At 22.5% G+C, this 12,944-nt stretch overlaps 4 protein-coding genes across 4 annotated transcripts; 3 read left to right on the top strand and 1 right to left on the bottom strand.

The window, feature by feature from the left end:
• Positions 1-243: 243 nt before the first annotated feature.
• Positions 244-441, bottom strand: PBANKA_1220400 (conserved protein, unknown function; the record flags this gene model as incomplete). Its single annotated transcript, XM_034566268.1, has 1 exon — positions 244-441. One exon carries the CDS (start codon positions 439-441, stop codon positions 244-246), a length of 198 nt encoding a protein of 65 aa, XP_034422882.1.
• A 1,066-nt stretch (positions 442-1,507) lies between these two features.
• On the top strand, positions 1,508-2,641 carry PBANKA_1220300 (prodrug activation and resistance esterase, putative; the record flags this gene model as incomplete). Its single annotated transcript, XM_034566267.1, has 1 exon — positions 1,508-2,641. One exon carries the CDS (start codon positions 1,508-1,510, stop codon positions 2,639-2,641), a length of 1,134 nt encoding a protein of 377 aa, XP_034422881.1.
• Positions 2,642-4,990: 2,349 nt separating this feature from the next.
• Positions 4,991-7,090, top strand: PBANKA_1220200 (lysophospholipase, putative; the record flags this gene model as incomplete). Its single annotated transcript, XM_034566266.1, has 1 exon — positions 4,991-7,090. One exon carries the CDS (start codon positions 4,991-4,993, stop codon positions 7,088-7,090), a length of 2,100 nt encoding a protein of 699 aa, XP_034422880.1.
• A 1,921-nt stretch (positions 7,091-9,011) lies between these two features.
• Positions 9,012-12,642, top strand: PBANKA_1220100 (ribonucleases P/MRP protein subunit POP1, putative; the record flags this gene model as incomplete). Its single annotated transcript, XM_034566265.1, has 4 exons — positions 9,012-11,736; positions 11,816-12,202; positions 12,391-12,483; positions 12,599-12,642. 4 exons carry the CDS (start codon positions 9,012-9,014, stop codon positions 12,640-12,642), a joined length of 3,249 nt encoding a protein of 1,082 aa, XP_034422879.1.
• Positions 12,643-12,944: the final 302 nt, after the last annotated feature.

Raw genomic sequence — 12,944 nt, 5'->3', positions numbered from 1 at the left:
TTTAAAAAAAAAAAAATAAAGTTAATTAATAGATGATAAAATACTATTTAATAATCATTAATATGAATAAATAACTTTCATGCTTGTAGTTGTAACGAGTTTATTTCTTTTTATTTTTATTTTTGTCTCATATTTTGAATATCAATATAATAAGTCAAGTAAATGGTACAAGTTGGATAAATAACAAAAAGGTTATTGAAAATTTTGCATATAAAAAAAAATAATAAACTTTTTACTAATTAGTTAGGATATTTTTCTTTTTAATATTTCATTCTGAACTTGCTCAATTGCTTTATTTCTATCATTCAAATGCTTTGATAAGTCATATTCTTTCATTTCTGGCTTCATAATTAAATGAACACAACATGATCCCATTGCCATAAATATAAATGAAGTAGACACGATAAATAAATATTTTCTCATGGGAACCCCTAATGGCATTTTTTTTTTTTTTTTACAAAAATTAAAAGAAATCAATTAAATATTATCAAAAAAATAAAAGAAAAGGATATTTAAATGAATAAACATGTATATATAGGCAAGCCCTTATTTGTTTTTATGATTTACAAATAAAAGGAAATTAATTTAATATGCTAATATATTATATAAAATACGCATGCGCAAATATATATAACTGTACGTACTATTTATATATAAACTTATAAAAATGAAAATAAATAAATCTGTTGTTTTATAAAGAAATATAAAATTTATGGCATTGGCTTAATTACATATTCTTTTATTTTTTTTTTTAATATTTTTTTATATTTTTTTTATTTTTTAATTACATGAATAAGCCATTAATCTTATATTTTAAACGAGTTATAATAAAAAAAAATGGAAATGGGCAAAATTAATATATAATTGAATCTCGTTGAAATGGTATAAAAAAATTAAATGAAAATAATTTTTTTTAGTTACATTTGTTATTACTTATTTATTAAAAGAATGTTTATCATTTCATCATATATTATATATTTTAATTGTATTTTTTATTGATATTAACGGCAATTGTGTAAAGCATCATTTTCCAATTTGATAGCTTTGGAATATTTTTTTCTTTATTATCATTTTCTTGTTTGCGTTATTTAAAATACCTTAATACATATTATGTTACAAAAATAATAAAGAATCCAATTCATTTCAAGTTTACTATAAATTTATCATCCCTCATACTCATTATATATATGCTTTACATAGTATTGAAGCTTATAATTAGCTGGTTATATATATTATATATATTTTTTAACTTATAAATTGCTCATTTTTTATTATATAAAATTTCAAAGTCTTAGAAACAATCTATAATATATGCATAATTATATTTATGTGTCCATGCAAATATATATGTAATGCTTGCATATATGTTTGCAAAAATTTTGAAACTTTTTTTTGATATTTCCGCATCATAAATAATTATATTTTATTATACTTTTTTTTTTTTTTTTGAAAAATTACAATTTTTAATGATTGATTTCATAAATGCGCATAATTATTTTTGTTTAAAATGTTTACCAATCAATCAATAGAAAACGATAAACAAAAACCATGTAGCTCAGATGCGAAAACTAAAAAAAATGAAAAATTAGACGGAAAACCTAAAACTGATACATTTCATAATAAAAATGGATTAGCTATAAAAACATATGCATGGGAAATAAAAAACCCAGTGGCGATTATATTTTTAATTCATGGGCTAAGTGGAAATGCGCGTTTAGAATATTTAAAACATAATATCATATTAAAAGGGTATGAAAAAGCTATACTAAAAGATGGAAATAACTTTTATATATATAAAGGTAGTTGGATTGAAGAATTTAATAAAAAAGGAATTAGTGTATATGGATTAGATTTACAAGGGCATGGCTTATCAGAAGGATGGGAAAATTTAAAAAAACATGTTAAAGAATTTGATGATATGGTATATGATGTTTTACAATTTATTAATAGAGTCCATGATACATTATGTCTAGAAAAACATAAAAATGATATTAATAATGGTGATAATACAAACTCTTTACATAATAATATTATAAATACAAAATTACCTCCATTTTATATTATGGGGCAATCAATGGGTGGAAATATAGTTATGCGTCTTTTAGAAACTTTAGGAAAATCTAAAGATATAACAACTAATAATAATAAAATAAATATAAAGGGTGCTATATCATTAGCAGGTATGATATCTATTGAAGAAATAATAAACAAACCATCATACAAATATTTTTATTTACCATTTTCAAAAGTGTTATCAACTACTTTTCCTAGTTTACGAGTTATTCCACAATTATATTTTAAAAAATTTCCATATGTAAATGATATATATTATTTTGATAAAAATGTATGTAAAAAATCAATTACTTGTAAACTTGGTTATGAATTATTTAAGGCTGTTCAAAATTTAAATAATGATATTAGTTATTTTCCAAAAGATGTTTCATTATTATTTGTTCATTCAAAGGTTGATAGTGCTTGTTTTTTTAATGGAGTTCAAACATTTTTTAATAAAATCGAATCAGATAAAAAAGAATTATTTGTTTTAGAAGACATGGATCATGTTTTAACTATGGAGCCAGGAAATGAAAGAATTTTAAAAAAGGTTACAGAATGGATATTAAATTTATCATCTAAAAATTAAAACCCAATCAATAATTATGGTTTACCAGGGTTTAGTATGCAAACCTTTGTATCAAAATCAGAGAAAATGAATTATTTCCCCCAAAACAGGCAATTATAATATGAAAGTGAGAAAAATACTCATTTTCAGGAAATTTTCAGGAAATATTCAGAAAATATTCAGAAAATATTCAGAAAATATTACAGCAATCTAACCAACTTAGTCAATTTAAGCAATTTCACGCCAATTCTCCAACAAGTTCCAACAATTTTATACCGTGTGCAACAGTAGGTGGTAATCAGTAAGTAGAAATGTCATCATATATTTTTGGTAAATACGAAATGGAGTGGATATTATGAATAATCGAAGTAGTGCAAGCGTAGAAGAATAAGTACCAAACATATTTTTCTAAAGAAAAATTTTAATACATAGCCTTGTATGTGCAGGTATTTGAGAAAAAAAAAAAATGTATATACTAAAAAAACTGGAATAATATATACATAAATTTATTATTTCATTTTAAATTATTTATTTTTTAATATTTTTTGTAATTTATAGTTGATCATTTTTTTTTGAAAATATTTTTGACCATTTTTTACATTTTCATAGAATGTTAACTAAAATCTCTATATGCAATATATATATATATATTTTTTTTTTTATTTATTTATTTTTTTTTTTTTTTGATATATTTATACAATGGTATACAATATTATTATTCTTATATGCTTTAAAGAAATTAAATTAGTACAGTGTTGAGTTAATTAAAAAAAACATGAAGGCAATTGTGTGATTTATGAGTCTATGGTTTTTCTATCTAAATTTGTTTTAATGAATTTGTTGAAAATTATATTTAAATATCTTATATGAATGTTCGCTTAGAAATTTTAGTATTTAAGCTAACTATATATAGTTAAAAATGTGTTTTGTGAATATTAATGGAAATCTATATATTCTATCAATTTTTTTTTATATATACAATAAAAATGTCACATTATATATATTTTTAGGAAATATTTGTAGAATTACATGAATAAAATATAATAAAATAATTACTAATTTTCCCGTCATATATTATATTTTTTTATTTATTTTGTGTTTATTTTTTATTAATATTGTTTTGTTTTTTTTAGGCGTGTTTATATATACTTAACCAGTTTATAGAGAGTAAAATTGTATTGCGCTATATTTCATTTTTATAAGAAGTTTTTATTGTTAATGCACGCGGAGTAAAAAAACTATAACATCATGAATATTTATATTAATGCTCTTAATATATACAACTCTCTTTTGGGAAAAAATTATGATTCCCGTAAAAAAATTATGAATATAATAAGAGAAAATAAAAATATACCTGAAAAGGGGGAAATAAAACGACGTCGCCTTATATATATTTTTAGTATTAATATGTTTTTTTTAAATAATTTATTTTATTAGAATAAATCGCATATTTTAGAAAGTAATAAAAAAACGTCTTAAGCACCGCAAAAATAGTAAAATATAACACTTCCTTAAATTTTAACACATAATATATATTTTTAATTGCGCTTCCTAGTATGCAATTAAAAAAATAGGGTTGGTATTATTACTATTATCACAACGTATAAAAATATATATATATATTATTTTTTAAATATATTTTTATATTTTCACCTATAGTTTATATTTCTAATTAGGCTTTTAGCTTTAGCACAATTAATATTTTAAAATTATTTTTGCCAATAAATAACCACTCTACACTGAATTATATACATTATATTCTTGGTAGTGCAGACTAAATACTAATTTTAAAATAATATATTTTTTTAGATTGATATTTATTTTTTTATGTTTTATACGTTTACAGTTTTATCTAAACAATATAATTTTTACTTATTATAATGTATTTTTTATTGTTTATTTTAAATAGGTATATTATATATTTATTTTATTAAAATCATGTGAATTTTTCTCTTATTTTTATTTGATTTTACATTATTTTCAAAAACATGAGAATTTTCTTGTTTTTTTATATCCATGATTTTCTAAAATATGTGAATTTTTCACATATTTTTATTTAATGTTCCATTTTAAACCGAATATTGCATTTTTTTATTAATTTGAGTGATCCCAACCATATATTAGTACTATATGTATGTTGTTGTGTTGTTATTATTATTATTATTATTATTGTTTTTTTTTCTAATAAACGACCATATTATATTTTTTTTTAATAAATTTAAAATTATGTTTATAGAAAAACATACATTTTCATATTAAATTATGATTTTGCATAAGTGCATAATATCAAGGTATATATTAATATTATATACATATTAATAAAATAGAAAAAATACAAAAAAAAAAATAATAATAAAATAATATAAAAAAATGGATATATCTCAAGAAGAAAGACAATTAGCAAGTCATATGTTAAATTCGGGTAATAAAAACCCGTCAATAATGGGTGACCCTGATGTTAGTTTTTTTACAAATAAATATGGTTTACGGATAAAAACATTAAAATGGCTTGTCAAAGCACCGATAGGTGCAGTAGTTTTAGTGCACTCTTTAAATTCACATTGTCGATTTGATTATTTAAAACACAATGCCACCATATTAAATAATAATAAAGCTGTTTTAAATGATGAAGACAATTATTATGTCCATAAAAATAGCTGGATAGAAGAATTAAACAAAAATGGATATTCGGTTTATGGTCTTGATTTGCAAGGTCATGGGGAATCAGAATCTTTAAATAATATAAAAACACACATTAATAAATTTGATGATTTTGCTGATGACATTCTTCAGTACTTGAATATTATACATGATTCTATTGTTAATGAATTTGATAAGAGTCAAGAAAATGATAAAGATGGTGATACAAATAAAATAAAACCAAGAAAAAGATGCACTAAATGTGATATAATTCTAAACGATGAATCGGGCATGTGTTGTGTTGATGATGAAGAAGCTATAACTAAAGGATTACGTTCACAAGATCCAGGAAAAAATCAATATAAAAGACCTGATTATAATATAGATGCATATAAAACACCTATTCCTATATATTTAGTTGGATTATCAATGGGAGGAAATATAGTTTTGAGAATATTAGAATTGATGTCACAACAAAAATATAATTTTTATAATCGATTAAATATAAAAGGTGTTTGCTCATTATCCGGAATGATATCAATTAATCAGCTAAAAAAAAAACCTTCATGGAAATATTTTTACATACCTACTGTTGGGTTAGCATCCTATTTATTTCCGAAATCGAGATTTATGCCAAGTTTACCTTGTGAATCATTTCCATTTTTAAACGATTTATATTCATATGATAAAATATTTTATCACAAACCTATTACTAATAAATTTGCTTATGAATTATTGGAAGCTGCTGATAATTTAAATAAGGATATAATCAAGATCACAGGTGACGTGTCCATACTTTTTATTCACTCTATTAATGATCAAAAATGTTGTTACAAAGATGCTCAGGATTTTTATAATAATTTAAAATCGAGCAATAAAGAATTCTACTCTTTAGAAGATATGGAGCATATGATTACAATAGAGCCAGGAAATGATAGAGTTGTCAAAAAAATTATAGATTGGATATCAAATATAGAAAAAGAATCAAAGGGGGAAAAAAAAACTAAAAAAAAAGCTAAAAAAAAACTCAGATCTACTATTGAGAAGCAAGCTGCCCCAAATCAATCTTGTACATCGACAGACCCAAGTGCTTCAATCGATTACTCAAAGGACAAAGCCACACAAGGTGAAGCTAAACTAGATCAAGACGCACAAGACCAAATTATACTAGACGAAGGTATAGAATATGATGGTACATTAAACAAAGGTGTAGAAGATGATGGTACATTAAACAAAGGTGTAGAAGATGATGGTACGTTAGACGAAGGTATAGAAGATGATGGTACATTAGACGAAGGTATAGAAGATGATGGTACATTATACGAAGGTATAGAATATAACGGCACATTAAACAAAGGTGTAGAAGATGATGGTACATTAGACGAAGGTGTAGAAGATGATGGTACATTAGACGAAGGTATAGAATATAACGGCACATTAAACAAAGGTGTAGAAGATGATGGTACATTAGACGAAGGTATAGAATATAACGGCACATTAAACAAAGGTGTAGAAGATGATGGTACATTAGACGAAGGTATAGAATATAACGGCACATTAAACAAAGGTGTAGAAGATGATGGTACATTAGACGAAGGTATAGAATATAACGGCACATTAAACAAAGGTGTAGAAGATGATGGTACATTAGACGAAGGTATAGAATATAACGGCACATTAAACAAAGGTGTAGAAGATGATGGTACATTAGACGAAGGTATAGAATATAACGGCACATTAAACAAAGGTGTAGAAGATGATGGTACATTAGACGAAGGTATAGAAGATGATGGTGCATTAAACAAAGCTCAATTAGGCGAAGTTGCATAAGATAAATCTCCATCCAAATAATATAATCCCAAAGTAAAAATGCAAGTTATACAATCTAGTAAATTAAAACAAAAAAATATACCAAATTAGTTGTTTCGTATAGGGGAAAATGTCTTTGCTAAAATATTTGTGTTATGAAAAACTAGTTAAAAATATATTTCCCCTATAAGGATATATATAGTGTAATAAAGTTTGGGATATTTTATTATGGATATGTATCCAAAATATACAGTGACTCATAAAAAAAATATATGCAAATGAGTGTATATATGTATCCCCACAATTGTACATAATAATTTTATGTATCAATCGAATAATAATATTTATTTGTAATTTGATAAAAAATATATACACCCATAATTAAATATTTGTGGAGGTACACAAAAATGATATATTGATATTCAAGTTATATTTTCAAAAAAAATGTATATATTATATATATTGATCTATCATTTGTTTAATTAAAATTTTATGCGTATGCTGTCATTTTCTTCCATTATTTATTGTTAATACGGCTTATATATAATGATGTAAAAGTAATTGTTTAAAATTTTTGTGATGTATATTTTTTGTATCATTCATTTCTTTTATATTAAAAAACAAACAATATATATGTTTGTTATTTAAATATCCTTCTTTTAATTTATAAATTAATCATTCCATATGGAATGAGAAAAAAATGGCCAGATTTTTATTTTTTAGTCTTTTTTCAAAATTGCATCAATTATTAATCACTAGTGTGTACCCTGTTATCAAAATATTTGAGTTACACATATATCTACTTATCTACATATATGCTTTTATATTTGTATACTTCTCTTTTATCTATATTTTATTTATCTTACTATTTTTCTTCATTTTTATTTATTTCCACTTTTTCATTGCCATATTAAGAGGGGAATATAAATATATTGCTAATATATATGTTAACTTTCAAGGATATGGACAATTTTATTAGAACTTATAAAAGGCTAATAATAATTCATTGCTGTTTTTATATAAAAAATTATTTGCAAGCTTTATTTGTGTTTTCATTATTATTATTATTATATATTTAGTTGTATTGATTTGTGTGGATACATATTATTATTTATTTATTTTATGCTTACTTGAACATATAAAATTAACTTAACTATTAAATTTAAAAGAGGTTTATATTATTCTTATTTTTTTTTTTCACTGTCAAAAGTTATTTCACATATTTTCCCTTCAACTTATAATTGGTTATTTTTTATGCCCAAAAAAAAAACGATTACAATGGTGCATAATTTTTATTTTTTTGTCGAAAAAGCTAACAAGATATATGCAACTCAATAAATTTGTAGCATTCTGCAAATTCTATGCATTTGTTATCTAGTATTGAAATATGAAAAATAAAATTACACAAATAGGGCAAATTTAATAAATTAAATATAGTAATAATAATAGACGACTCCGAAAAATATATTTTGAATATATTTTTCAAATTTTTAAATATATTAATGTGTATATAATTTCATCTATATTATATTCCCAGTATATAGAATAATGGAAATGAAAAATAAAATTGAAGCATTAGGAAATGTCGCCCCGAATATATTAAATATTATGTATAAAAAAATATATCAAAAAAAAAAAAAATTAAAAAAAAAATATATATATATTGGCTTATATATAAAATGTTAATTGCATGTGGAAAGGTAAGCAGGAAAACTTTGCCAAATTATTCATGAGAAATATTTAATGGGGGGGGAGAAAAAAAAACATTATCTTTCTTTTTGACTTCCCTTTTAGTGTAAGTTTTCCTACAGAAAAAAGAATTTCCGAGGAGCCTCAAAAGTATGTATATATATATATATAATATGTTTTTTCTATTTTTAAGCCTCTCTTGACAATAATAGCTGCATCGCCAATTTATTTATAATTATCATGAACTGTTAATATGGAGCCAACTATAAATGTAAAAAAAAATGGGAACATTTATCACAATAAAAGAGGAAATGATGAGAAAAAAGAAAATGTAAAAAATAACGCAAACAATAAAATGAGTAATAATAATGAAAAAATATATAAACCACTCCAAGATATTACAAAAAATTCTGAAATCAAGTCGTTTAATCAAAATGTTATACTATGGAGTTCATCATTTTTTAGCTTAAAGGAAGACGATTTAAAAATATTTGGAAATGAAATAAAAAAAAGAAATATATTCAAAAGATGTTTTCAGAGAATTCATAAAAACAAACGGAGGAGGTGTATGTCATTTAATCCATATAGAGTGCCACTATCATGTAAAAAGGTAACTCTTGATGAAATGTTAATTTCTGAACCTAAGATAATGAAAAAAAAAAAAAAAAAAAAAAAAATATATAATAACCCTAATATGCCACATGATTATTTTTTTAAAAAATATATTTTAAGAGCCAAAAAAAAAAAATGGCTAGAAACACATTTATACCATTCTAAAAAATTTAAAATGACTGATATATATGGCTATAAATTAGCTTTAAAAAATTGTGATAAAATAAGTAGACGAATTTTTAGATATCATAAAAGAAAATCATTAATACATGACATGTCTTATGTAGAAGTTTTGCAAATATCTGGAAATGAGAATGATATAATTCATATTTTGAAAAAAATTACAAATATTGAACAAGCAAATATGTTAAGAGAGAAATATTTATTAGGAATTTTATTAGGAAAAATATTCATTTATAAATATGAAAATATACAAGGAAAATTAAAATATGAAAAAAATAACTTCCAAATGAACCAACTTAATCAACAAGAAAATCACAATTTATTCAAAAATAACGATAACAACTTTTTCAATGCAAAAAATTGTCTTATATGCCCCGCATATTTTTTATGGAGATCTATGGAAAAAAAAAAAAAAAAATCAAAAAAAGGTAAGAAAAAAAGTAGAATAAATACAACTAATCAAGTTAACGAATATAAAAATGACAATGAGGCAACAAAAATTAAGAATAAAAATAAGAGTGAAGTTTTAAGGGACCTTTGGATATTTATTCATCCAGTTTGTTTGAAAGAAATTATAGAAAACTTTGAAATTATAATTTCTTGTGAAATAAATAATATTTCCCATAAAGTAGATATAAAACACATTAAAAATATTTGTATGTATGAATTAATTGGACCTAATAGTTTTAATTTATTAACAAATATTTTGAAAGTAAAATCAAAGTATATTATGAAAGAAAAAAAAGATATTTATCATTACAAATATGAAAATATAACATTACCAAAAGATTTTGTTATTCCTATGTATGCAATTCTACCTAAAACTATTGGCCCTTTTTTGTTAAATTATAAAATCAATGAAAAATTGTATGATAAATTAGTAAACAATATAGATAAACAAACTTATGTTGAAAGTAATAAAATAAATGAACAAATGATAAAGGAAAATAGAAATAATAAAAGTAGTACTTGTCTTAATGCTTTAAATTATTTACGAGAAAAAAATGAAAAAGGAAATAAATTTTTATTGAAATCAAATAATTTCAGTCCATATGATAACAATATACTTATGAATGATAAAATAAAACAAAATGTTATAAAGACTTTTAAAATTAATAAATATGAGCATGTAAGAAGTAGGAAAAAAAAAAAAGTAAAATTAGCCATATTAAAAATGTTAAGAAATAACAAAAACATCGCGCCTTATGATGTTATAAAAGAAAAAAAAAAAAAAAATGAAGACGAAAAAGTAGAAAATGATTCTGAACAGGTCTTAAATAATAATATAAATGAAAAAAAACAAAATAATACATTTCTTAACTTAGTGAACGAAGTAGATATAAATATAAAAAAGGGAAAATATAGTAGTACTATATTTGATAATAATAATATATTAAATAGTTATGTAGACAACTTTTTAGATGAATGCAAAAAAGAAGAAATGGATAAAAATAATCGAAGTGATATATGGAGTATAAAACAATCAGAACAAGATGAAATTTTAACGGAATTACAAAAAACAAAAGAACAAATTAAAAATAATTCACAAAAATATATAAAAATACCAATATTAATAATAAATAAAAGTGATAATAATAATAATAAAAGATTTTTTATTTTATGTCCAGCAAAAAAAAAAAGTTCAGTTTTATTTCATTTATTAGTTAGAAATGGATCAATAGCTATAGGGTTAAAAGAAAGAGAAAAAATTTTTAAATGTTTAGATTTCTTATGTTATCCTAAAGATTTTCCTGATTCTGTTGGGGGTATTTTTTATAATAATTTAAGGGAGCAATTATCAAAAAAAAAACATTTTAAAAAACCTATAAATAAAAGAGTAAATTATTATTGCTTAGGAATAAATAATCCATTTAATTATTCATGGATATCTATATATCCCCATACTAATAACAATGTTAAAATTATAAGAGTTACAGATTCGTATAATGCCTTTTTAATTAAAACATTTTTAAATCGTTTTGTTTCGATATCTTTGAATAAACTGAATAATATAAATGATCTTGAAAAGTTTTATACTTTTATGGAAGATATAAAATCGAAATTTTATGTATTATCCAGTTATTTTATTTCTGTTTATGTCTATGCATATAAGAAAGGAACCCCGAAACGATTATCGCACATTTGCTCCATGCCCTTGAAGAAGCTGATAAAATTTTTCATTCGTAAGTTTAAAAAAGAAAAAAAACGGATGCAATACGTACATATATGTATATATATATATATTATTATATTTTTTTATAGAATACCCAAACACGAAAAAAATTCAAAAATGGCTAGTCCACAAAAAAATTGAAGAAAAAAAAATATATAATAGTAAAAAAATTGAGAAGCCAAAAGAGCCAGTTATTTCAAGATATAAAAACAGAGTAGTTAAAAAAAGGGAATTAAAAAAAAATGCAAATAATAAAGAAAATATATCGTATATACTTCAAACAGAAGATAAACAGTTTGATCCACAAAAATGTGAAAATAATAACGAAGAAATAATTTTGGCATCTAAAAAAATAATTGGTTTTGTTTCTAGTGGTGGACATGTCCTATCAAAAGGATATGGGTATGGAGTTGCTCATATCTCCTTTTATTTATTTTTAGAGAACATATTATATCACATATTTGTTTTGAAATTAAGTATGTTGCAAAAAAAAAAAAAAAATACTGTTAGAATAGTGAATACACAAACAATATGGCTATCTCTATAAATATTAACAGGAATAAATATGAATGTGCATATCATAGTTGGAATAAACCATTTGTTGTATATATATAACTAACAATCCATCACATTTATATATCTTGATATTTTATTTTTTTTGTAGTTACATCAAATGAAATAAAAGCAAATCAAAATGGAACGGAATTCACGTGTTTAGCATTAATGCGAAATATCAATTCATCACATTATTATCACGGTATTGGATTTAAAAAAATATAATATATGTGTTTATAAATTTGCGTATTTGTACATGTTTTAATATTGCATTTTCTGTTTTTTGGGGTATTAATTTTTTTTTCTTATTTTTGTAGTTTGGCTTAGCATGGTATCAGAAGGTAAATACCTTCCTTTTTAAGGATAAAGAAGAAAAATAAATATTTTAATCTCTCTTTTACTTAATATAATTTTTTTGTTTACTTTTAAATTCTTGAGAAAAAATAAAGAGATTTTGTATACACCTCTAATAAACTTAAGATGGTGCATAAGAATATTATTAGTGAATTTGACTTTTACTGCATTGTCGTTTCAAATTCAAATATTTATTAAAAATATATTTATCATTTTAATATGATAAAGCATGTTGTTTATATACATATTGGAAAATATATGTGTGCGTTTCGATATGGATATATGTCGGAAAATTAATATTTTTTAGCG

This window comes from Plasmodium berghei (assembly GCF_900002375.2).
Source record: "Plasmodium berghei ANKA genome assembly, chromosome: 12".
Classification (NCBI taxonomy): domain Eukaryota; phylum Apicomplexa; class Aconoidasida; order Haemosporida; family Plasmodiidae; genus Plasmodium; species Plasmodium berghei.
The sequence above is the reverse complement of the archived record's forward strand: the minus strand, read 5'-3'. Positions and strand labels throughout refer to the sequence as shown.